The 27,077-nt window shown below is 44.7% G+C and overlaps 1 protein-coding gene across 1 annotated transcript in view; it reads right to left on the reverse strand.

The window, feature by feature from the left end:
- Positions 1 to 2,740: 2,740 nt before the first annotated feature.
- Positions 2,741 to 27,077, reverse strand: part of LOC310861878 (ankyrin repeat and SAM domain-containing protein 1A) — a 153,177-nt gene continuing 128,840 nt past the window's right edge. The window contains exons 18-28 of the mRNA XM_083769584.1: positions 24,082 to 24,180; positions 20,350 to 20,496; positions 19,375 to 19,482; positions 18,385 to 18,546; positions 17,940 to 18,077; positions 15,771 to 15,842; positions 15,502 to 15,588; positions 13,676 to 13,813; positions 10,812 to 11,009; positions 9,663 to 9,757; positions 2,741 to 4,004 (exon numbers count right to left, since the gene is read on the reverse strand). Of these exons, the coding sequence (XP_083625710.1) occupies positions 4,001 to 4,004; positions 9,663 to 9,757; positions 10,812 to 11,009; positions 13,676 to 13,813; positions 15,502 to 15,588; positions 15,771 to 15,842; positions 17,940 to 18,077; positions 18,385 to 18,546; positions 19,375 to 19,482; positions 20,350 to 20,496; positions 24,082 to 24,180 (1,248 nt within the window). The 3' untranslated portion in view covers positions 2,741 to 4,000. The remainder of the gene's footprint in view (positions 4,005 to 9,662; positions 9,758 to 10,811; positions 11,010 to 13,675; positions 13,814 to 15,501; positions 15,589 to 15,770; positions 15,843 to 17,939; positions 18,078 to 18,384; positions 18,547 to 19,374; positions 19,483 to 20,349; positions 20,497 to 24,081; positions 24,181 to 27,077) is intronic.

The following is a 27,077-nucleotide window of genomic DNA, read 5'->3' on the forward strand; positions in this document are numbered from 1 at the left end:
GTTATAGTTACTGCACTGTGCTCTGTAGTGTACTGTAGTGTACCGTTATCTGTACTGTAGCCTACTTTGATTATTTTTGGAAGATATCTTTGAGAAATGACAGAGTCACCGTATGGGGGTCCCCGGAACATCCAGAGTCAGACCACCAGGAACGCACCCAGGGGTTCGGCCCGGTTTCGGCGAGCCTTCCCGCGTCCGAAACGGTCGAGGAATGACAGAGTTACCGTGTTGCAGCTTTCCGTGCTCGGACACGTATAGGGACACACATACATACGGACACACATAGCTACGTAATGGCACCGCTCAAAAATGGTTTATCTAATCACAAAATCACACCAGTGTGAAGTGAGGGGCGCTAATATATTAAAGGTATATATTCAGTATATGATTTCACTTAATTCAAATATCACTTTTTGTTTTTGTTTTGTTGTGATAATCCTCTCTACTATAGAGTGTGCTGACCATATAAGGAGTTCCTCCCTGTCCCCAGTAACCCCTGGGGGTCAAAAAACCTTAGGTTTCGTTTTTGACTCTCTATCCTGATTGGACGAAAGGCTTTGGGTCCCAGCCAAAAAACGAAACCTAAGGTTTTTTGAGTGAAATCACTGAATATACCTTTAAAGTCTAACTCATGTTGATTAGGTGATGTAATGGTGATGTAAAACAAACGGTGCAAACACAAACATTAAACACCATTAACAATAAAGAGACAATATGAGTCGTAATGAGACACATTGTGACGTACATTTTCCCTTCATTGTCAATGGCTTTTACAAAACAAACATTGAACTAAAGACAAACATTAAACCTGTGTATAGGAGGGGCTGCCCCTCCTATACAAATCTGTAGCTATAGTGCCCTCTAGTGGTCACAGTTACATGTTTAGACCAGATATTCTCAGCTCTTTTATTAGCCAAGAATTTCTGAAAGTTTGTAAATTCTTTAAAAACAATAGCGAATAGTCTCATATATTACTGTATATATTAAAGACATGTACACAATAGAGACAACAGGTTGGAAGTGATTTATTCCATAGTAGAATAAATCTGATGAAGAATCACAATAAGCAATCATTCTAATTGTGGCATTTATTAGTTGTACAATTATGAAAAATAATCATAAAAAAAGACTGGAAGCCCAAGATTATTTACAATCTTTTTTTCTTCTTTTTCTTTTTTTAATCTGTCGTGAGGTCCCTATTCTGAGTCGTATATCCTCAGTCCATCGTTTTCTTTTTTTTTATTATCACAGGGTATTTTAATAATGATATGTCAAACTTTATAAGACATACAAGTCTTTTTCTCTCTCTCGAAACAAATGTGACCCCAAACCCCCCGAAAAACATACGTACATACATACATATACATATATATAGATATCTATAAAAGCAAAACTCATTCAAGTATCAAAATACAGACTGCTAGATTCATATACAGTTTCAATATTCTCATCATCATCATCAGTTAAGTACCTCTACCCCCCATGCTTAGCAATGTGCAAACGCCGGATGGGACCAGGATGGCTGAAGGTGCAAAACCGACACCAAATGAGCTGACAGTGTACCGTAGAGCAGCGATTCTCAACAGTCCTGTTCGGCCCCCAAATAATTGGCAAAAATAATAAAAATATTTGTATGATAATAATCTAACATCAATGTAAAAAGAAAAAACAATACTCACGTAATAAAAAAAAAAAAAAAAAAAAAAAAACGTGAATTTTTTGTTGTGATCGTGTGGAAACGATAAATAGGAACTTAATAAAGTTACATTGATGCAAAAGCCCAGAACATATATAGCTCTGAAAATGGAGTATATGGACGCAGGGTCCACCCATGTTAAGTGGTCAGATGGGTGGACCGAAGGTGGGACCTGATCCAGAAAACAAAAGGCCTGAGAACCACTGCCCTTATAGAGTAATACCATACCGACCCCATAAAATGTACCATCATTAATTACACAAGAGTTCTCCTCGTAATGACCAGACTATGTACCCACATACACATCATCAGCTGACTAAAAGAGTACCACTAAAGCCCGGTTAATACCTCGTCGTACGCCAAAGACATAGCAGATCTACAAACCAACAAGCCTGACTTGTAGCCCAGAACTAGACGGAAATATAATCTGTGTGTTAAGGAACAACACATGCTCTCCTGTCGATGTTGGGAGGTGATATAACCCATTTTGAGCGGGAACTCTTTTTGGTGTTACATACACAGAGCTTCTGAGTGACGTCCCAGGTTGGGGGGACTCTCCAGAGCCATCTGAGCAGCCTTCTGCTGGGTGGAGCCGTAATATTCTCTGAATGAACAACTCCCCCCCCCTTTACCTACTGTGATTACCTAACAAGACAGCTTGTAGATCGGCTATTTTCGGGGCACCGCAAGTCCATCGTGTGAGGAAGTATAAAACTCAGGCATAAATGTCAACATACTGGTAGATATATAGAATCATGCTGTGTTCTATTAGCTCAGCAGCTAAAGAAAAAGAAAATCTACTATAATCTGATTGGCCTGCATAGCAGGTTTGGCAAGTACATCATCGGTCTAGAGATTAACTGCACACAACAAAAATGAAGTAGTTTTGGTGAAGGAAGAGAATTAGTTAGTCCTACACCTGATTCAATTCCAGCATTTAAAACAGATTAAAAACATACAAGAAAACAACATTTTCAAAAATCAAATAAAAAAAAAAAGCCACCAAAAGTGGTCTCTGTGTAGTGTCACATTTCTGTGCCCCCCCCCCCCCCTCCCTCCCGATAAGCCCTCGTTAACGACCCACACTGACCATCACAGTTGTAAAATGCGGATTAAAGAGATGCTTTATCATGTTTTTTGTAGTACCAGAGATTATAACGAAGCCAGCCGAGGCTGCATTATCGTTGCCGTCGGGCAGAAACCTCTCAAATTATAACTTTTGTGTTTGTTTTCTTTGTAGATTAGCGCCCCCTACTTGATGACGCCACAGTATAACACCGGGGGGCTCCACCGGGCGCGTCAGCGTCACGTCTCCGTCACAGTCACCGTCAGGGAATGTTCCCTTTTTAATCGATGAAGGGTGGCTCCACGCGCTGCGTGACTGCATTAAAATTGCCCCGGTTCGTTTTTTGACGCACGCGACGGAGACGCAACGCGCCCGGTGGAGCCCCGGGCGCCACGGAAGTAGCAAATGCACAAGCTCACTTCTGAAAAGTACCAGTTGTAGACATAATGAGGTTTCCAGCAGACAGAGACGATATCTTCCATCGGACAGAATATAAAACGTGAGTTTTTAGTGTCGCGTACGAGAAAAGAAAACCCCCTTTCTGACACATACTGTGGAACTTGTTAAGAGGCAATAATCACCGTCTCATGGAATGGATACATACTACATTTGCATGACACACTCATGCAAAAACAACAAAAAAAACAACAACTAATGAATCCTTTAAAAAGACACTAGATGTCTGCATTGTTGAACATTGATCATCACATTGTTTGCAGTGGCATGGAAGCTGAAAAAGGTGTGTGTGCGTGTGTGCGTGCGCGCATGTATTTAGAGTTCAAGGGGTTAAGGGTTAGAGTTATGCCCGATTCATACGTACCTGCAGTCGTGCACTGGTGTCGTGCAATGATACAACAGCGCCCCCTGTGCTATTTCCGTTGCATGACACCGGCATGAAACTGAATAAAACTCGAGGTTAAAAAACAGCAACCAAAAAAAAAAGCTTGGAAAAAGGCATTTTGGAAAATTACCATCCTAAGAATTTGATACCCACACAGGTATAGCAATATAAACGTGTGTGTGTGTGTGTGTGAGAGAGAGAGAGTGTTTTAGATGGATGGACTAGATACGATGCAGGACAGGACAGAGACCAGCAGAGGTCTCCAGAGCTCTGCATCCTTCCTCGTGGTCATGTGATGTGACATGATGATGCATACAGTAGGTGACCGTCATGGCCGCCCCTGTCCTCTCACAGCGCTGGGGTTTTTTTTTTGTTTTTGTTTTGGCCACAGTGTCGCTCAGCTACAGGGGGAGATAGAGGAGGCACACAGACAGACAGACACACAGGCACACAGACCGTGGAGTTAAAAATAAAATAAACGCTTGGTAACACTTTACTTAACCCCATTAAAACATGAGGCCCCGATTCCACACAAATGCCTTCTAAAGTATAGTTCTCGCACTTTCACAGATTTTTCACGCTAAAATCTAAATTCTGTCCTGGTCTCAATGGGTTAAAGGTCAGGTCCATAATGCATTTTTAACGCATTATAACTAGGGATGTCCCCATCAGGTTTGTTTTTTACTCCCGATGATCCCATTCCGATTATTTGAAAATGACGTTATATTTATAGGTTTGTCATACATAATTATAAACATATATAACGAGTCTTATAATGCCTTATAAGTGCATTATAAATAGGGGTTTGTCCCGATCCGATCACATGAGCGGAAGTCAGGGCCGACATTCATAACAAGCGATAAACCATAAATGTATTATAATTCACTATTATGATACATCAGAGATATAGACCCAACCTTAATATAAAGTCTTACCAAATGCTTCATACACAAACTGGTTGAACAAAACGGCCATGAATGCCAAAGTGATGTTTTTTGTTTGTTTTCTTTTTGTTATTTTTTTCCCCAGCAGGTAATATTTAACTTAACTTAACTGCCATAAGTTAAATATTGCCTTGGTAGGGCTCTACAAAAAGAGAGGCATTGATAATAACGATGCACACGCACACACACGCGCACACGCACACACACGCACACACACACACACACACAAGGCATTTGTTGTGGGGGTGAAAAAAGTAAGAAGAGAAATGAAAGAGAAGACGCAAAGATCATATACCACTCCGCTGACAGTACAGTACAGTACAGTACAGTACAGTACACTGACTGTACGCAGGGTTATTCAAGGTGTTCACTTCTCTGTCTGCTTTCCAAGGACCATATAAACATGGTGGCCATTTTGCTCTGAGCAGTGATTCTTAAACGTTTCAGGCAGCGAACCCCCCCCCCCCCCCCCAAAAAAAGAAGGCGTTACATTTTGTTTGACTTGGTTCCACAGATAAATATTGTGAATATTAACAGATCTACAAGCTTTGTAGATTTGGCTATTTTCAATATCTTTGCTCTTTCATTAGATACTATTTGACAATTTGGCCAATGTTGACCATATCTTAGTATAGTATAGAATAGATCATGATCATGATCTAGAATAGATCAACTATTTTTTAAATGCTTTTAAAAACTGTAAAATGTTTGTCATCTACAGTATATTATAGCAGAGACACAAAAAAACCTGCAAAATGGCCACCATAGGAATGTGGTCAATTCTATTCCCTCAGTGATGCTAACGTCATTATCTCCAAACACAGATGTGATGCTGACATCATTAGCTCTAAACAGACTGGTATCACAGTGCTAGAATCTTACTGTAGTGGTCGTGGGCGTGGCTCTGCCTGATTAGCAGAACCCCTCCCCCGGCCAAGGAGGGAGATATCTTAGGCCTGTGTATTTTAGGCGATAGTCTTTAAGATGTTTTGCGCTTATAGTGTCCGTTCCTTTGTGGGAAATCTGGGTTTGAATCCCAGGCGTGACCATTAGCGCCCTCTTTGGCAGCTCGACGTAGTGCGGAGAGGCCAGTGGAGAACAGCGAGTATCACGCCTTTCCCACATGCTATGAATCCTCTGTCTTACTGTAGCCAGCAGCCAGCAGGGAGACTTCAGTGTTTTTACAGTTTGGGGCCTGGTTCACGTTTTTTTTTGGCGTTTTCCCTGTATTGATGATTGATGTCCAGCTGATGCATAGAGCAACGGCATCGTTTTCCTCCGCCCGTTCAGGCTACAGGTCGTGCGGTGGATTCTCTGCTACGGTGTAGTCTTTAGGAAGTCCAGAGATCGGAATGGGGAAAAGAAACCCTCTCAGAGCGGCCATCGCCTAACCCTAACGGAATAGAACAAGGGGGGAAAAAGCACCAGAAGAAGAAGAAGAAGGTTTGACTAAATGTGAGTCACATGAACACAGTGGAGGACGGGGGACGGGGGACGGGACGGACGGCCCATCCTGGGATTGGATGGACCGGTCAGCAGGGAATAGGCTCTATGCACTGGGCCCTCCCTACTACCATCACAGGTCATAGCAATTATTATGATTAACCCATTTTGACCTGAGATCAGATTAAAAAAAACACTCTTTTCTTTTTGTCCTCCTGAAATGTTACAATCCGAAGTGATATTGCCCTGTTTGTCCCTGTTTTAAAGGGATTGTGACATTAAAAAAAAGGTTTTGGAATTGTTCTTGTTTTTTTTAGGTTTTCTAATCTCAATTGCACCCAAAAAACATGAACTTTTAACATTCAGTAGATTTTCTGTGATCTGGGGTTTTCTGGCTCAAACAGGTGCTCTGATTTGCCGGCAGTAAGTGACATCACTTACTGCAAATCCCATATATGTCAATGGGATTTGCCAGCAGATGTCACTGTTTTCACTGTGTTGCCTGTTTTCATTGTAGCTCAAAAGCCTTCCAAACCCCAAAGAAAACTTCAGACCACAGAAAATCCACTGAATGTTCAAAGTTCAGGTTTTTTGGGTGTAATTGAGGTCATAAAACCTAAAAGAAAAAAGAAAAAGAAAAATAAATGAAAATGAATGTCATAAAACCTTTAAGTGTGGACTTGATGTCATATGAAAAAGGACTATACAGAGACATTGGAGTTGGAGCCACATGGAGGGGGGATGAGGGAGGGAAGAGGGGTGGAGAAGAAAAGAAGGAAAAATCTTGGGAATTGCTCGTGTGTCATATGTGAAGATGCTATCTGTAATGTACTGCTCTTTCCAAATAAAACAAATATTATTTAAAAAAAAAAGATCAGATTTTAAAAATGTCTTCTACATCCTGACAGTTTTCTGAAAAAGCTATGTTTCTATGTCAGTCGTTCTTCGATTTTTCAAAAATAGCAGACCTACAAGCTCATAGCGCGCCACTCGGTGGCGCGCTATGAGCTTGTAGATCAGCTATTTTTCAATAGCTAAAGCATAACATAATGCCAACACCAAAAGGGGATCCCGCCCCAAAAAGGCTCTGTTCCATTTATTGTGGCACAATCAATGGTCCTCAAAGTTTTTATTTATTTATTTATCTTATTTCAAGGACAACCACCTTAACTCTGAGAGTGTACAAATGGAACCAAATGGACCCTTCCTTACAGGTCCATTTGGTTCCATTTGTATGCACTCTCAGAGAGTTACACACCTGTATGTGCGGGTCATTAATTGGAACCCAGTCAAGGACACTTTGAGAGCCACTGGTGTAGCACAGTGTTTCCCAGTGAGCCAACATGACACATATAGCAGCACCCTGACTCTGAGTGCCACCATTTTTGTATTTTTCCAGTTTTTCATGTGTCTATGAGGTGACAGTACTTCATTAGACACCCTGGAGTTGTTTTTATGTGCAATGGTGTATAACTTTGTATTTAGGGTTTCTTCCTGGAGGCTGAACCCTTGACGGTCAAACGGGCCAATGAAGTAAACAGTAATATAGTGACATCACACTATCAGACCCTCCCCTAACCCCTCCCCCTTTATCATACAACAACAGCTGTGGGTGCGGCTTCAGTTCAGGTGGATCACCACCCATCACCACCCACCAGGCAAACCAGGCATACTTAATGAACTGGTGGGCGTGTCCACATAAAAGCATGATTTTAACAAATACTGTACACTTTTTGGAAAAGGTTCTTCCCCCTTATATTGTAATAATACCCGATGATCATGTTTTAGGGTGGAAAAAATTGTGTCACTCCATCTTTAAGACCATGAATGGAACAGAGCCTCCATTACTATCATCAGTAACACAGTAGGAAGAGGCCCAGGTTATTTCCAAAATGGCTGCAGTGCATAGAGCCTAGTACACGGTTTAACTTTGAAGGAAGAGTGTTGTGTGTTTGGTAGTTCAATCACACCAGTGAAGGAGAGGGTCCATATCTGACTCTGTCTGTCTGTCTGTCTGTCTGTCTGTCTGTCTGTCTGTCTGTCTGTCTGTCTGTCAGCCAGAGGACACTAGATGCCGGTTTCATCCAAACTCTCTCATGTTGATAGGAGACACACCCCTTTTTTTTATTGATGGATTTGGTATCCAGGAAACAAAGTTCATGTGGGTTGTTCCACATTATTATCGTCTATATCTATGGTTTACAGTGTGTTCTTATTGTACAGACTATAGTACTATCTAACAGAGCTCATGGAGATTTTGGGGGGGCGTGGCCGAGCAATGGTCTTGCAGGTGCAAGCTAAACTATCAGTATTGAGTTTGTGAGACGGGAGGTAACAATGGGTTAAAGTAGTGCCAATGCACCATTCATGAACAATGAGACGGGAGGTAACAATGGGTTAAAGTAGTGCCAATGCACCATTCATGAACAATGAGACGGGAGGTAACAATGGTTAAAGTAGTGCCAATGCACCATTCATGAACAATGAAGACGGAAAACATCCTAATGTTGTATTTTCAAGCTACACCGAGCCACAAAAACTGCCAAATGAAGCCGGTGAAGTTGTAGTTAAATCCACCACGGTGCTTTATCGAGTGTCCACCGTGTTGGTGGGGAGGGAGGAGGCCGGGCGGGGAGGGTGATAGTTGTCACTCCTACGTGCTGGGGGTGGAGCCCGTCAGCGGGGAGTGTTGGGCGGGAGGCGTAGGACAGAGGCGCTACCTACGTCCTCCCGGTGGGGGCTCCTCAAGGGGCCAGTGAGGCCCTAGTGGTAAGAGGAAGGACTGCAGGCGGACCCGTGGATTCATGACGAGGAAACCCCGTGCAGCTGGGCTTTATAACATTGAGCGCTCGGTTGCACTTCCGCATTTGACCTCCAAAATGTGGTGGTCCAATGCGGAAATGCGCCCAAAAAGGCGGAAATAGACGGTCCCTCCGGCTGCTTCAAAACGCCACTGAGCAACTTCCACTGACATGAATAGCGGAGGGGGCGGAGCTTCACGCCAGATCAGTCTATCCTTTTAATACTCTATGGGGCTCCTTCACTGGGAGGTGAGTCAGTAGGACAGCCAGTGACGGCACACGGAACTGTGTGTGGGGAGGAATCAATTGGCACCTAACGACAGGACGGGACATCCACCCAGAGTGTCCAGCAGTAAAAGGCACACAGCAGGAAGAGAAGGAGAGGACAGGACAGGACAGGACGGTGGGAGCTCAGGGAGGCCCGTCAGGAAGGTGAGAAGGTAGCAGAGAGGTCATCAGGAAGGTGAGAAGGTAGCAGAGTTCATCAGGAAGGTGAGAAGGTAGCAGAGAGGTCATCAGAAGGTGAGAAGGTAGCAGAGAGGTCATCAGAAGGTGAGAAGGTGTAGCAGAGAGTTCATCAGGAAGGTGAGAAGGTAGCAGAGAGTTCATCAGGAAGGTGAGAAGGTAGCAGAGAGTTCATCAGGAAGGTGAGAAGGTAGCAGAGAGTTCATCAGAAAGGTGAGAAGGTAGCAGAGAGTTCATCAGGAAGGTGAGAAGGTGTAGCAGAGAGTTCATCAGGAAGGTGAGAAGGTAGCAGAGAGTTCATCAGAAGGTGAGAAGGTGTAGCAGAGAGTTCATCAGGAAGGTGAGAAGGTAGCAGAAGGTGAGAAGGTAGCAGAGGTCCAGACATCAGAATATGGTGGTTTCATACTTAGTGCTGATAGTGCGTTTGGAGTCCTTGGGGTCGACCAGCCATGTGGCGCTGCCCTGAGACTGACCGTCTGTCTCCTGGTCCACCACGTCCCCCTGGAGGACACACACACACACACACACACACACACACACACACACACACACACACACTATGAAATACGATGTTCATTAGAATTACCACAAAGGGTCAAATAGCCAGGGCTTAATTGGTTAACCAGACAAATCGATTTAGTTTATAATATAGCCTATAATATATATTTATTTAAAAAAAATCTTCAAGTTGATTCTCGTTGGAAGGTAAGAACATAATAAATTAACAAAAAGACAATACTTTGATACGCCACAAGAGGGCTCTCAAGTCAAATGCAACATCTACAGTACAAGTTCTAACCTCACTTCCAATATTAATGTCACACACAGACGTGTAGAGCGGTGGTTTTCAACCCTTTTCATATCAAGGTCCATTTGAACCATGCTCACCATTTCAATAGATTTAGCCTCTCAGACGCGGTATTGATGTTAGACAAACGTTGATGAAAAAGACTTGTGTGTAGTCTTGTAAATTACGTAATGCAGATGTTTAACAATAATTTAACTGTTTCACTCTCTCAAGACTCAAAGAATAATGCAATAAAGATCTATAAGGGTCCATTTGGTTACCAACTCTTCATTTATCTGGGGACCGCACCTGGAACCTCGTCAAGCATCACTGGTTGAGTATTCTATGTATGTGGGGAGGGGGGAGGGCTGTGGACGGGTGTTCTGTGTATTTTGTGAAAAATTGAAAATGAAAACAGAATATAAAAAAAAAAGGATCACTGGTTGAGAACCACTAGTGTAGAGTATTTATTTTAGAGCGGCGCTCAGCCAATCAGACTGGAGCAATCTGTTTAAGAATGCACCTCTCTGACGTTGTGCATAATCAACTCCACTTAATCCATTCTGACCAGAGATCAGATTCTATAAAATGTCTTCTACATCCTGACAGTTTTCTGAAAAAGCTATGTTTCTAGGTCAGTCGTTCTTCGAAAAATAGCAGATCTACAAGATCTTGTAGATCTGCTATTTTTCAATAGCTAAAGCATAGCATAATGCTAACACCAAAAGGGGTTCCCGGCCCCATAATGGGTTTTAAAGCCTGACTCACCCCTGACTTGCGTCCGCTGCCGCTGCCTCTGGGCCTGGGCGTGGGCCGACCCGACCTGCTCTCCATGGGCTCCGAGGAGCCCGGTACCGCCGGGAGGCTCTGCTGCTGCTGCTGCTTGGTCCTCTGGGCCTGCAGGGCCAGCTGATAGGCCACCTCGAACGCCTGGCCCAGCGTCAGGATGATCTCATAGGTCAGGTTCTGGAAGGAGGAGGAGAATGGGGTTCTCATCAGTGTTGTTGTGCATAGAGTATTAAAAGGATAGAACGCCTGGCCCAGCGTCAGGATGATCTCATAGGTCAGGTTCTGGAAGAGGAGAATGGGGTTCTCATCAGTGTTGTTGTGCATAGAGTATTAAAAGGATAGAGACTGAACCGGAGCCGTAGCTCGTAGATTTTTATGAAGCTACTTTTGTTTCAATAGACTAAAATAGCAGATCTACAAGCTCACAAGGCGTTTAACAGCATAGTTCCAGGATGTGGAACACAGGATTCAGGAACAGTGATGCTAACATCATGTAGATTTCACAGCAATGCTTAAAGAAGACCCCTGCACTAACCCTGGGAACAGACCAGAGCAGGAGCTTTAGATCAAGAGCAATTAACCGTAACCTTTATTCATAGTTTATAGATACAATTCTGCACTGCTTTATAGAACTACTGTACAGTCATACTGCCCGGCCCGCCATGCTGTGACTATATGAGACAAAAACAGGGCAGATCAAACATGCCATCTCTTCTGAATGTGTGTGGATTGGCTGATTCATGCACTGTTCATTGATTAGTATCCATGTACATCACATCTATCTTTGAGTCCTTCCTCAGTCTGAATGTGTGTGGATTGGCTGATTCATGCACTGTTCATTGATTAGTATCCATGTACATCACATCTATCTTTGAGTCCTTCCTCAGTCGATCCATCTTTACGCCATCCTCTATATCGTTGTTGTCAGGCAGGAACATCTTATCTCCATATTCTAACTTTTTGCAGGAACCCCTTTTGGTGTTTTACCCCTTCAGGCAGGGAACCCCTTTTGGGGATCTGTACAGCATGTACAGTATTAAAAAATGTAAAAAATATTTGAAGTTTTTCCAGAAAACTTAGGTCAGGATTTAGAGGCGTTTTTAGAATCGGCCTCAGGCCTAAAATGGGTTATGAGGTTTCCACCAGACAAGACGATTTAGTAAAGACTAAAAGACTCCAACCTCTATTTAGTAAAATACATCAAAACTCTGTCCTCTGTTCCGTTAAGGCTCTGGGATGTCTGTCTGTGTGTACGGTACGCAGAGAGAGGTGCGGAGAGGAATGTTGACACTGCTGCGTCTGTCTGGGGGAGGTTCTCGATCAATAGCTACAGGCGGATCGATACCGTTTCAAATAGCTGATGCTATCTCGGGGCTGTTATCCTCCATTAACCTCTGCATGGCTGTCACCTGACCACGGCGGTTACACACGCCACACAGAGGACACGCCATACACAGAGTATATCGCCTCTGTCGGGGTGGAAACCTCACATGTCCAAACCTCCAAAACTGTCAATTCTGGACGGGAACCCCTTTTGGTGTTTTAACTAAGCATTATGTTATACTTTAGCTATTGAAAAATAGCAGACCTACAAGCTCATAGCGCGCCACCGAGTGGCGCGCTACGAGCTTGTAGGTCTGAAAAATCGTAAAAATGCAGCACAAATCTTTGAATATATATTCTTTCAGAGCGAACGTTTTTTTTTATTTCGACGTCAGGCCTAAAGTAGCAAATCGTGAAGCGATGCATTTCGTTGAGCTTGTGGATCTGCTACTTTGCATGCTTGTATTATTACATTATGATTGTATTGTTGTATTGTTCTTTCTGCTTTGGCAATGTAAACGTATGTTTTCTCATGCCAATAAAGCCCTTTGAATTGAATTGAATTGAATTGTATGCTTTTGTGTGACACTGTTACTGTAGTATGATCAAGTAGGACATTAATTTACAAAAACAAAAGGAGATAAGAGGTTTTCGCCCCGACGGTATAGCAGGAATAAACTACTTGTGTTAGCCGGTGGCCTGGGCTGACCCTGGCTCTCTGTCTGTATGTAATGTTATAGTGGCAGATTAGGAGGCTTAATGATCAGAACTCTGGGCAGGACGGTGGAAGGTATTTGAGGATTAACTCGAGCACAGAAAGGCACTTTGAGTAGAGAGGGGGAAACAAGTCCCCAGTGGAGTGTCAAACATCCCAGAGATAAGAGGGTGTAGAGAATGAGATAGAGGTGATGAAGACCAGGCCATGCATACTGCAGTGAGACTAGAGGGTGTAGAGATAGAGGTGATGAAGACTGGACATGCAGATTGCAGGCACATATATCCATTGATTCCTCAATATATGATGGCATTAAGAGTGCGAGTAATGCCAGTCTATGCCCGTACCGATGCCACGTCATTTATCACATGATGCCATTTCACTTACAGTTTTAAATGCTTCAGTTGCTGTACGTTGCACTACCCTAAACTCTTACTGTACTATTCACATTATTATTTTAATAATTGTAGCTGCACGTTAACAATTATATTTTCATGGTCAAGGACCCCCATAGTCCTAGTCTTTAGTCCTATTTAGTCATCTGAAATTATTTTGTCTTAGTCGACAAAATATCAAAATCTTAGTCTTTTAGTCTTAGTCGAGACAAGTAACACTGCCCCGAATGTCCCTGGACCCCACTAGATTTCTTTACTTACACGCTGGTATCGGACTGGACCGGTACTCGATACGTATCGGACCGGTACTCGATACGTATCAGACCGGTACTCGGTATCGGACCGGTCCGGTACTCGATACCGGAGATTGGGAAGGAAAATGTTACGGGCAGAAGCTCTCCAGTTCTTACCACGTCCACGGTGCTGAACACGTGACAGTAGTGGTGGCTGGTCTGCAGGTCCTTGGTGATGTAGGCGAACGTGCACAGGTCCTCTGGGTCCTGAGCCGCGCACGAGATGTTCCGGATCTCGTGCTCCGCTATGATGTTCTGTAACGGAGGGGTGGAGTCATGGGTAACGATACAATAACAGAATATGGTTCCACTGAGTAATGTGTAAACTATGATGTTCTGTAACGGAGGGGTGGAGTCATGGGTAACGAGACAATAACAGAATATGGTTCCACTGAGTAATGTGTAAACTATGATGTTCTGTAACGGAGGGGTGGAGTCATGGGTAACGAGACAATAACAGAATATGGTTCCACTGAGTAATGTGTAAACTATGATGTTCTGTAACGGAGGGGTGGAGTCATGGGTAACGAGACAACAATAACAGAATATGGTTCCACTGAGCAATGTGTAAACTATGATATTGTTGCTGTCGGGCAGAAACCTCTTATGTATGTCCGTATTCGGACTTCGGACGGGTCTTTTTTACAAATCAACGCCCTACTTGATCATACTATTACTACAGTGTCACACAAAAGCATCAAAAGAATCAGATCTTGAGCTTGTGGATCAGCTACTTTTGCCATTTATTTTTTTAATTCTAGTTATCCCATTCTGACCGGGCACCCATTTTGGTGTTAGCATCATGTTATGCTTTAGCTATTGAAAAATAGCAGATCTACAATCTCATATCGCGCCACCGAGTGGCGCGATACGAGCTTGTAGGTCTGCTATTTTTGAAAAATCGAAGAGCGACTGACATTTTTAGAATCTGATCTCAGGTCAGAATGGGTTCATCAGACCAGTGTGTGTCTGGCGGAAACCTCGTATGAATCTGATCTCAGGTCAGAATGGGTTATGGACATATAAGGTTTCCACCTGAGAGCAACGACCTAAGCTGTGAATAATGATATTTGGTGCAGGACGTCTTCAAAGACGCAGCGCTCTCTCCATCAGGTGTCTTATTGGTTTATTGGACGGCATCAACATCAGCAAAAAACAGCATAAAACTCACCGACATAAAACTAACCCATTCTGACCTGAGATCAGATTCATACGAGGTTTCCGCCGGACACACACTGGTCTGATGAACCCATTCTGACCTGAGATCAGATTCTAAAAATGTCAGTCGCTCTTCGATTTTTCAAAAATAGCAGACCTACAAGCTCATATCGCGCCACTCGGTGGCGCGATATGAGCTTGTAGATCTGCTATTTTTCAATAGATAAAGCATAACATGATGCTAACACCAAAATGGGTGCCCGGTCAGAATGGGCTAAAGACTGCAATGAAACGTAGTGGTGCGTGAAAGACAGACTGAAGTCAGGGAAATGGGAGGTGAGAGCTGAGAGGTGTTTGAGTTGTTTGAAACCGTCTAGCGCTGAATACAGTACAGTACATTATGCATTATTCACAGTAGCCAAATTGAAAATAAATCGGGCCCATTCTCAGGTGTTACCAATGATACTAATGAAGGCTCTGTTACATTTTGTGAGCTGCGCTACCGAATCTGTCGGCAGGGGCATTCAGAATGTGTGTATACATTATTAGTGTAATGAAAGCATAGGCCACAGGAAGAGGAGGGCTGAGGGCGGACCAAATGGGCCAACATCCTGTTATCCACGTTCTATTGGGGCGGAGCCCGCAGAGGCCAATTCAAGGAAACAAAAAGATGAGGGCACTGTCCTTTGGAACAGAGCCTTAATCACTACCTTCACCTGTGAAGGCAGTATAAGGAGGAGGCAGCATGGCAGCTCATCCCCAGTGCTCAGCTATAGTGGACTGACCTTGTTGGCAGCGTCGATGAACTTCACCCCCTTGTAGGTGATGGACAGCACGATGGTGGGAAACTTCCTCATCTGCTCTGTGGATCTCTGGAGGAGGACAGAGGACAACAGAGACATCTGTGTCTAAAGACAACATGTCACATGTTGCTTCACTTAGATATGAGCATGATAACGTCATTTAGATACGCTCAAAACCTTTTCAAGTCAAGGACCATTAAATGTATATGTATTTGGGCCGCGGACCGACCCAGAACAGAAGTGTGACCTACCCTCATCTTGGAGCAGGCATCCTGTGTGGACTCAGTACCTCGGAGGTCTTTGATCAGCATAGAGCCCAGGTACTGGAAGGACACAGGAGAAAGAGACATGGAGATATAAATGGTAAATTTATATAGTGCCTTTATCCAAGGCGCTTTACATAGATTGTGCATTACATTCACCCATTCACACACACATTCATACACCGATTGTGGCGGAAGTCATGCAAGGCACCAACCAGCACATCGGGAGCAATTTGGGGTTCAGTGTCTTTGCCCAAGGACACTTCGATGTAGACAGGAGGAGGAGCCGGGATTCGAACCGCCGACCCATGGATCATTGGACGACCTGCTCTACCTCCTGAGCCACAGACCCATGGATCATTGGACGACCTGCTCTACCTCCTGAGCCACAGACCCATGGATCATTGGACCACCTGCTCTACCTCCTGAGCCACAGACCCATGGATCATTGGACCACCTGCTCTACCTCCTGAGCCACAGACCCATGGATCATTGGACCACCTGCTCTACCTCCTGAGCCACAGACCCATGGATCATTGGACCACCTGCTCTACCTCCTGAGCCACAGACCCATGGATCATTGGACCACCTGCTCTACCTCCTGAGCCACAGACCCATGGATCACTGGACCACCTGCTCTACCTCCTGAGCCACAGACCCATGGATCATTGGACGACCTGCTCTACCTCCTGAGCCAGTCGCCCATTGAGAAATACTGCTACTATTTCTCAAACAGTGGGTCGGGACCCAATTTGTGGGTCACAGACAATTTTTTTATGGGTCACGACTCAAGTAGAAATCCCATGTCTTTTCATACATAAAAAAGAAACTATATTTATTTATTTTCATAAAAAAAAAAGTTAATTTAATTTTAAAACAACCAAATCTAAGAAAAAATGACAAATAATGAATTATAAATCATCAGTTCTAGTTGTCAAACTGTGTCGTGCCATGGTAGACCCCCCAAAATGATATGCATTTGGCCACGGACACCCCTCTGAAAATGTTTTGTGCCGGGAAAGATTAGTACTCAAGTACTTAGTTACGTGGTTTCTACCACTGCACAGTTGTGACCTTGAATGGCTCAATAATTGCTCTATTCATTGCATTGGCCTGAGACAAAGATTAGCCGTATCATGGGGAAGGATTTGTTCTCTTGATCTCATCATCGAATGCATCACGCACGCACGCACGCACGCACACGCACACACGCACACACACACACACACACTGACTCACTCGCTCGCACACACGCATGCACAGTGTAACCTTGCAACAGCTGTGGCCCTCGGCAACAATGTCGTCTAGTATGCTAAATTTAAGACTGTTAATTTAAAAACATAAATGCAATTAGGTGCATCTCGGGGGGTAAAAGAGTGTTCAAAGTTTCGGGGACCGCCTGACGGCTCTAAAACTCTAAAGCCATGGGAGATAATAAGCTCTGTGGTTTAATACATTCTGACCTGAGATCAGATTCATACGAGGTTTCCGCCGGACACACACTGGTCTGATGAACCCATTCTGACCTGAGATCAGATTCTAAAAATGTCAGTCGCTCTTCGATTTTTCAAAAATAGCAGACCTACAAGCTCGTATCGCGCCACTCGGTGGCGCGATATGAGCTTGTAGATCTGCTATTTTTAAATAGCTAAAGCATAACATGATGCTGACACCAAAATGGGTGCCCGTTCAGAATGGGTTAAAACAGTGATGCAAATAATTTCAAGCACCCCCAGTTTGAAATGCATTAGGCCAAGTGGTCCTTTGTTTTGAAAACAGTCGTAAGCTTGTAGATCTGCCGTTTTCAAATAGCCTATATCGATATACAATGTAATGTACAAAAATGCAACCGAGTGGACCCATACAGTCCACAAACAGGGAGGAAATAAATTGGCTACACAAGACCACATGTCGTGAGCTTGTAGATCTTCTATCTTCGCGAATCGTCGTGCAGTTTATCGTATGAGAGAGAGAGAGGAGTACATTACATTGAGAGAGAGAGGAGTACATTACATTGAGAGAGAGAGAGGAGTACATTACATTGAGAGAGAGAGAGGAGTACATTACATTGAGAGAGAGAGAGAGAGAGAGAGAGAGAGAGAGAGAGGTGTACATTACATTGAGAGAGAGATAGAGAGAGAGAGAGGTGTACATTACATTGGCTTCATAACCGCAGGATTCAAAGATGAGTTTCTCGGGCTGATGGTGCCAGTTCTGGACCGGAGCGCACGGCGCCGCCAAGCTGGGAGGCCGAAGCGTCAGGCGGGGTTCCCGGTACCGCTCCTCATAGCGCTCCTGTTGGGGGGAGGGGTATCATTCATGACACGCAGCTGATCATCGTGATCATGATGAAATGATCATAATTAACCCATTTTGACCCGAGATCAGATTCTATAAATGTCTTCTACATCCTGACAGTTTTCTGAAAAGGCTACGTTTCTATGTCAGTGGTTCTTCATTTATTTTTCAAAAATAGCAGACCTACAAGCTCGTAGCGCGCCACTATGAGCTTGTAGATCTGCTATTTTTCAATAGCTAAAGCATGACATGATGCGAACACCAAAAGGGGTTCCCACCCAAAAAATGGGTTAATGAGACATACGTGGGATCTGTGTCGGTCGCTGCGGACTCTCTGGGCGATCTCGTAGTCAGTGTGTTTCCTGGTGGGTTCTATAGGGGGCAGCAGAGGGTCCATGGAGCGCCCCGAGTAGGAGTCCAACTGACTGAGAGGAGAGGAGCTCTGAGACCCCGGGAGGTCCTGAATCTGGAGGGGTAGAGGGTTATCACACCTTTAACCGATTCTGACGTGAGATCAGATTCATACGAGGTTTCCACTGGACACACACTGGTCTGATTAACCCATTCTGACCTGAGATCAGATTCTAAAAATGTCAGTCGTTCTTCGATTTTTCAAAAATAGCAGAACTACAAGCTCGTAGCGCGCCACTCGGTGGCGCGCTATGAGCTTGCTATTTTTCAATAGCTAAAGTATAACATGATGCTAACACCAAAAGGGGTTCCCGTTCAGAATGGGTTAGGGTAAGCTTACATTTCATATCACAAACACCATGTAGTGAAAACTACTTGATTTTTGGAAATTATGAATCGATTTTGAATCGTTCATAACGGGAATCGCGATTCTAATTCGAATCGACAGCAACAGTTTGAAAGGAGTTCTGGTGGTTCTGGTTCTGGTTCTGGAAGACAGAAGGACGTTCTCCTCACCCTGATCTGGGACAAGACAGAAGACAGACAGAAAAAACAGAAGGACGTTCTCCTCACCCTGATCTGGGACAAGACAGAAGACAGACAGAAGACAGACAGACAGAAGACAGACAGACAGACAGAAGACAGACAGACAGACAGACAGACAGAAGACAGACAGAAGACAGAAGGACGTTCTCCTCACCCTGATCTGGGACAAGACAGAAGACAGACAGAAGACAGACAGACAGAAGACAGACAGACAGACAGACAGACAGACAGCCAGAAGACAGACAGAAGACAGAAGGACGTTCTCCTCACCCTGATCTGGGACAAGACAGAAGACAGACAGACAGAAGACAGACAGAAGACAGAAGGACGTCCTCACCCTGATCTGGGACAGACGTGGAGGCTTGACCGGAGGCTCCTCGTACGGCCGCTCCGCTAACGAGGCGATGATGCGTTTCCTGTGTCCCAGCAGGGTGATCTTTAAAACCTGCCGTGGAGGAGAGAGAGGGATTGAAACCAACAACGTACATTCAAAACGTGCATCGACCCACTCATCTGCATAATGGTGTGATGTGACATCTTCCGCCGTAGTCTGAAAACCCACCTTTTCAGACTCCATCATGGCCCATAGCACTTTCCCTACCCCCTTAGATAGCATTTCTGTAGACTTAGATAGCATTTGATACAGACTTATAGCATGTTATGTAGACAGCACTATAATTACATTGTATGTATAGTTTATATGTATAGTTTATATGTATAGTTTCATTATATAGATATTCCACTTACTCATGTTTCATGATAAATGCTTTTTATGTGATGTATTCCCATGCTTTTTGTTCTTGCTTAAAGGACCACTTCACCACTTTTCAACCTATCTTCATATAATAAGTCCTCACTAATAATCATGAAAAAAATGGCGCAATTTGTTTCTACTCAGTCTGTGTCTCATAGGAGGGCTGTGGGCAGTTCAGAAACTGTCTTCCAGTGACATCATCAATGGGGAATACACGCTAATAAAAACTGCAGGCTTTCTAGTCCTGAAAAGTTGCAATGCGAAAATGGAAGCCATCGTTCTCACGATAATGAAAATCCAAACATTTTTTGTAAAAAAATCTTGTTTAAAAAAGAATCTGCCTAATGATGATGTCACTGGAAGACGGTTTCTAAACTGCCCACAGCCCTCCTATGAGACACAGACTGAGTAGAAAACAATCGTGCCATTTTATCATGATTATTAGTGAGGACCTGTTATATGAAGATAGGTTGAAAAGTGGTGAAGTGGTCCTTTAATGTAAATGGCTCTGGATTAAGAGCGTCTGCTAAATGCCTAAATTGTGGACATGTGACTCACGTTGACGATCTCCAGCTCCCACAGGTTCTTCACACAGTCCAGGGAGCGGTAGCCGCTGGACAGGAAGTTGCTTAAATACTCCTGGAGGCCCAGCGAGTCCAACCAGGACGACAAGGAGCCACTGCCGTCGCAGCCCACACCTTTCACCTGCAGGGGGAGACAAAAACACCGTTAAAACACCACTCTTAGGCCCTCATTTATCAACCGTGCGTACGCCAAAATATGGGCGCACGCCGAAATTACCGACATTTTCGGCATTTAACATTTCCGGCAAAGCTTGAAATTGAACTTGAGTAGGACAAATAGTCACGTCTACTCTTCAGCTGGCGTACGCTGTTTTTCTGTTTTACACAAGCGGAGCAGCCTTGTCTGACATGCCTGAGAGGCTGTCTCAGGCATCTAAACATATATGTATTCACTCCTAAAATGTTTATATAAAAGGTATGTATAATGTATATGGGCTACATGTAAAAAATAAATAAATAAAAATGTTAAGGAATACATGTGTCATATGAAATTAGTAGGAGATAAAATCGCGCAATTAAAAACAATGTTGCAAGAGATGCTTAAGCCATTTAAACAGTGTTTTGCATGAGCGCATACATGCGAGGATTTGGGCTGTCTGTGCTGAAATATTTCCATGACGGGACGTTGGAGAGTATAGTGCAGCAGTCCCAACGTGGTATCCTACTGTAGCCTAATCTACAGCATGAAGGCCGATGTCTTTCTTACGGTAGGCCTATGTGCAATATAATACACCCGACGCGTCGCTCAATGCCAAATGTACCGTGCCAGGCTCCCAGCGCAAGTGGGAACTACATCGGAGATATATAGGTATATTACCCAGCCAAGCAACCACCAGCCACATGAGGCTATATACGGTTTTTGCTGCACATTCATATAATGACAGTTGACAGCCCGGCCGGCGGCCACTGCAGTGACTAACGTCTGCGAGGCAATCTAAATAGACTGTCGAACGTCGGAACGTGCATGGTCAGTTGGTCACGGACGGACCACTGTGATAGAGAGAGACAGACAGACAGACAGACAGACAGACAGACAGACAGACAGACACACTGGACAGGAGGAGCACCTGCAAAACAGCAGCGTGTGTGTGCCTATTTGTTATTTAATTATGGTTCACAGGTTCAGGTTTTCGTTCACTAATATATCTTGTTGTATATTAAATTAAAAATACTTTAATGATTTAATATACAACTAACAACACACAGTGAAAAATTGCGATATGTGTGCGGGGGGTGAGGCGGGCAGCAAGGGAAACGAAGCGAGAGGAGAAACAGACAGCTTTATTTAATGTGTCATGTAGGTGCGTGCGTGCGTGGACATGACAGCAAGGCAAGCGAGGTGAGAGGGAACAGACAGGGTAGGCCTACAACTTTATTTAATTCATGCAGGTGTTCGTTGTTTATTTATTTAACAACACACCAGTTAGTTGGGCTTGCAAGTTGCGTGTGCGTGCAGCTTGTGTGCGTCTGTGTGTGTGTGTGTGTGTGTGTGTGTGTGTGTGTGTATGAGAGAGGGGGGTGAGGCGGGCAGAAAGGCACGGTAACCATGGTTTCCAGATCGTATAGCAGTGGTTCAGGTCGCAAAAACGAGGGCGAGGCTTGATTTCTTAGGGCGTGCCTGATCAAATTCAGCCGTGACATTTATTAACGTGAGAACGAAATTAAGGAAGGATCAGCTGTTTGCGATCACTTTATAAATGCCGTGGAGACGTGGGTGTACTACGAAACCTGCACTCGAATTTGTGGCAGATTTTACACTCGATTGATAAATGAGGGCCTTAGTACTTTGGCACAACACAAATCTAAACTTTCCCAAAATAGCAGATCTACAAGCTCACAAAAGCCAAATTGTTTTATCAAATGTGATCTTTAAGGACTGACTGTCCTAAAGATTTCGCAGACATGTAAAAGTTCATACAGTATGCCACATTGTGATAGATATTATTAATCTGATTTTGGGCAAGTGACACCGTTGTGCAACAAAGTAAATCAGGAGTGTCCACACTCCACACTGAGACACATGTTTACAAATCAGATTTAAAATTTCAAATCAGATTCATAAAACATATCTTTCCATTATTTTGCTGTTGAGACTTGATAAAAAACCCCAATGTATTAAAAACTGAAAATACATTATAATCAAGCTCAGTTCCCTGTTCTATGATCCTCACAAAGCACTGCTTTCATAGTAAAATGAGAAAGTAAATCAAATCAGTTGCATTCATAGTCTTCTCAGGTGATATTATTTCATTACAGCCACACAGAAGACACACAGACGTTTGCCCTCTGCCTACCACCTGACTTGAAAACCCGCTTTTAGAGTCCACTTTTCTTTTAGCCAGTTTTGGGGAGAGGGGTAGGCGAGGGGTAGGCGAGGGGTAGGCGAGGGGTAGGAGAGGGGTAGGAGAGGGGTATGAGAGGGGTAGGCGAGGGGTAGGAGAGGGGTATGAGAGGGGTAGAAGAGGGGTAGGAGAGGGGTAGGAGAGGGGTAGGCGAGGGGTAGGAGAGGGGTAGGAGAGGGGTAGGAGAGGGGTAGGAGAGGGGTAGGCGAGGGGTAGGAGAGGGGTAGGAGAGGGGTAGCAGAGGGGTAGGAGAGGGGTAGGAGAGGGGTAGGAGAGGGGTAGGAGAGGGTAGGAGGGGTAGGAGAGAGGGGTAGGAGAGGGGTAGGAGAGGGGTAGGAGAGGGGTAGGAGAGGGGTAGCAGAGGGGTAGGAGAGGGGTAGGAGAGGGGTAGGAGAGGGGTAGGAGAGGGGTAGCAGAGGGGTAGGAGAGGGGTAGGAGAGGGGTAGGAGAGGTGTAGCAGAGGGGTAGGAGAGGGGTAGGAGAGGGGTAGCAGAGGGGTAGGAGAGGGGTAGGAGAGGGGTAGGCGAGGGGTAGGAGAGGGGTAGCAGAGGGGTAGGAGAGGGGTAGCAGAGGGGTAGGAGAGGGGTAGGAGAGGGGTAGGAGAGGGGTAGGCGAGGGGTAGAAGAGGGGTAGGAGAGGGGTAGGAGAGGGGTAGGAGAGGGGTAGGAGAGGGGTAGGCGAGGGGTAGGAGAGGGGTAGGAGAGGGGTAGGCGAGGGGTAGGAGAGGGGTAGGAGAGGGGTAGGAGAGGGGTAGGCAGAGGGGTAGGAGAGGGGTAGCAGAGGGGTAGGAGAGGGGTAGGAGAGGGGTAGCAGAGGGGTAGGAGAGGGGTAGGAGAGGGGTAGGAGAGGGGTAGGCGAGGGGTAGAAGAGGGGTAGGAGAGGGGTAGGCGAGGGGTAGGAGAGGGGTAGGAGAGGGGTAGGCGAGGGGTAGGAGAGGGGTAGGAGAGGGGTAGGAGAGGGGTAGGCGAGGGGTAGGCGAGGGGTAGGAGAGGGGTAGGCGAGGGGTAGGAGAGGGGTAGGAGAGGGGTAGGAGAGGGGTAGGAGAGGGGTAGGCAGAGGGGTAGGAGAGGGGTAGGAGAGGGGTAGGAGAGGGGTAGGAGAGGGGTAGGAGAGGGGTAGGCGAGGGGTAGGAGAGGGGTAGAGAAGACGCAGGCTTGCGCCCGCGGGCCCTCGATACGCGCCAATGCACTCGCAGTGCATTGTGGGACTTGCAGTATTATGGTGGTCCGTGCAATATACCAGAGGGCCAGTTCTAATACTAATTAAATATCATCCTGGCGGGCCAAAGATAATTCATTCACGGGCCTGATTTGGCCCCCGTTGAGCCTTGAGTTTGACATATGATGCTGTAGAGGTTTCCTCACCTTGGGCAGGGAGCGCGCCGCATGCAGGATCTTCCTACGATGACCTGGATCTGTGATCCCGATCTCCCTCAGGTCCTGATCCTCCATCACGTTACAGCCCTGGAGACACAACACAACATCACATTACAGCCCTGGAGACACAACACAACATCACATTACAGCCCTGGAGACACAACACAACATCACATTACTGAAATACATTATACAACACACGCACACACACTTGAAATGTTTATTTATGTCCACATAATGAGAAGTACAGGAATACCTTGTACAAAGGACATAAACACTGCCAGTGCAGTTTGACAGTGGGAGAGCAGACAGTTACAACGTGCATGGACGGCAAAGCATCGTTACATACAGTACAGCTGACATGTCGGACACAGGGCAGCATCGTTACATACAGTACAGCTGACATGTCGGGCACAGGGCAGCATCGTTACATACAGTACAGCTGACATGTCGGACACAGGGCAGCATCGTTACATACAGTACAGCTGACATGTCGGGCACAGGGCAGCATCGTTACATACAGTACAGCTGACATGTCAGACACAGGACAGCATCGTTACATACAGTACAGCTGACATGTCGGGCACAGGGCAGCATCGTTACATACAGTACAGCTGACATGTCGGGCACAGGGCAGCAGACATAAATCATGGATAAAGGAAACAACGCCTCCTCCAAATTGAGCGGCTTCCTATAATGGCTGAAACTGAGCTAACTGCTTGGCTCTCCTTTTGGAAAGGCCGGCCATTTGTAAGCCCCTCAAAACCAACTGATGCACATTCCCTAGGCTGCCAAAGATAAAAACTAAAAGTTTACATCTGTAGCCTAGCTGTGAGATGGTCTGCATTAGCTGCTGATACTTCAGCACAAAGTAAGTGTACTTTAAAGAGAGTATGTAAATAATAATCATCCTCAGATTGGAACTATAAATATTTAGGATGACGTAAAGAGATACATTTAGGTGAAGGTGAAGTACAAAGTATGCAGCGTTTGAAGGTTTTAAATGAGATGAGGGAGGGTGAATCATGCAGCACCAGTCTGTCTGTCTGTCTGTCTGTCCGTCAGTATAAAGCTCAGACGCAGCAGGTTGCTCCTACTGGAAGTCTAATCCAGTTTGGATTAAATCCCAACCTGCTTCCTATCGATCAGATCTCGATGCTGCCGCTGCACAAAAACCCACACAACGCCTGAGTTAGTCCTGAGTCAGAACACGCTGAACGCTGAAGCACTGTTTCCTTAAACAGTGGGTTATTTTTCTTTCTTTTCTTCTTTTAAATTGAAAGACATGCACCGCAGTTTAGGTGTCGATGGTAAAAGTCCTCGTCAGTCACACCCCCCGAGGCTGTGTGTCAGGCAGGAGCAATGGAGAAATGATCAATAAATCAATGTCAGCGCTGTATACAGTGGCCAGGGAAATAATAATAATTAAAAAAGCATACATTTTAATATCAATCAATAGCTGAGCGTATAGCCCTGAGGACGGCAGGAAATCTGACTGATCAGCCACCAATCACTCACATGTTGAACATGTATAAGCTCTTATGTCCAGAGCACCATGTCATTGTGGAGTGCCATCAGACGGATGGGGGCGGCCATCAATGTCATTCCCCTCATATTTCAAAATGATTAACTGACAAAACCCATTAGGGTCTCTGAACCGTGATGATGACAAAGCACTGCCTGTACTGTACAACTGCAAGAAACTATAGCTTGAGTATACTGCCTCTTCTCATGACCATCATCACAAAGACCTTAAAGGTTTTATGACATTAATTTTCATTTATTTTTATTTTTTATTTTAGGTTTTATGACCTCAATTACACCCAAAAAACCTGAACTTTGAACATTCAGTGGATTTTCTGTGGTCTGAAGTTTTCTTTGGGGTTTTTTGGGCCTTTTGAGCTACAATGAAAACAGGCAACACAGTGAAACAGTGACATCTGCTGGCAAATCCCATTGACATATATGGGATTTGCAGTAAGTGATGTCACGTACTGCCGGCAAATCAGAGCACCTGTTTGAGCCAGAAAACCCCAGATCACAGAAAATCTACTGAATGTTAAAAGTTCATGTTTTTTGGGTGCAATTGAGATTAGAAAACCTAAAAAAAACAAGAACAATTCCAAAACCTTTTTTTTAATGTCACAATCCCTTTAACCCATTTTGACCTGAGATCAGATTCTAAAAATGTCTGTTTGAAAATGACGGTTTTCTGAAAAAGCCATGTTTCTATGTCAGTCGTTCTTTCGATTTTTCAAAAATAGCAGACCTACAAGCTCATAGCGCGCCACTCGGTGGCGCGCTACGAGCTTGTAGATCTGCTATTTTTTAAATAGCTAAAGCATAACATAATGCTAGCAACAAAAGGGGTTAATAGCACCTGAGCTACCATGTCATTCATTATCGCAGATTCATACTTAATTTCATACTGGTGTGACGGTGTCACACATAGCAGAAAATAGCAGATCTACAAGCTCAAAGATCTGCAATTCTCTGTGCGTGACACAGAGTAAAAGTAAAAGCCAAGGACAAATCAGGCCTTCATCACTGACAGGAGAGCCAGCAGTAGGGTACAACAGTACGTCCTCCCCAGCAGTAGGGTACAACAGTACGTCCTCCCCAGCAGTAGGGTACAACAGTACGTCCTCCCCAGCAGTAGGGTACAACAGTACGTCCTCCCCAGCAGTAGGGTACAACAGTACGTCCTCCCAGAGGGGCGGACTCCTAACTGGCAGGTGAGCCAGTGGAGAACAACAGCAGTCACAAAGCAGTGGGAGGATAGAATTGGCCTGAAGACATAATACATAGATAAATAGTTCCATTAAATGTTAGAGGTTGAAGATAATGCGCAGCACAGCACTTTCTCTTAGATATGTTGTGGGCAAAAAGCGGTGCATAATATCAGAACATCCATAACCTCAGGGTCGATGCAGGACAGTACAGTATCTGAGCAGATAGCTCAGATATGACCACATAATATCTGC

The sequence above is a fragment of the Protomyctophum parallelum genome, assembly GCF_964188405.1.
Source record: "Protomyctophum parallelum genome assembly, chromosome: 7".
Classification (NCBI taxonomy): Eukaryota; Metazoa; Chordata; class Actinopteri; order Myctophiformes; family Myctophidae; genus Protomyctophum; species Protomyctophum parallelum.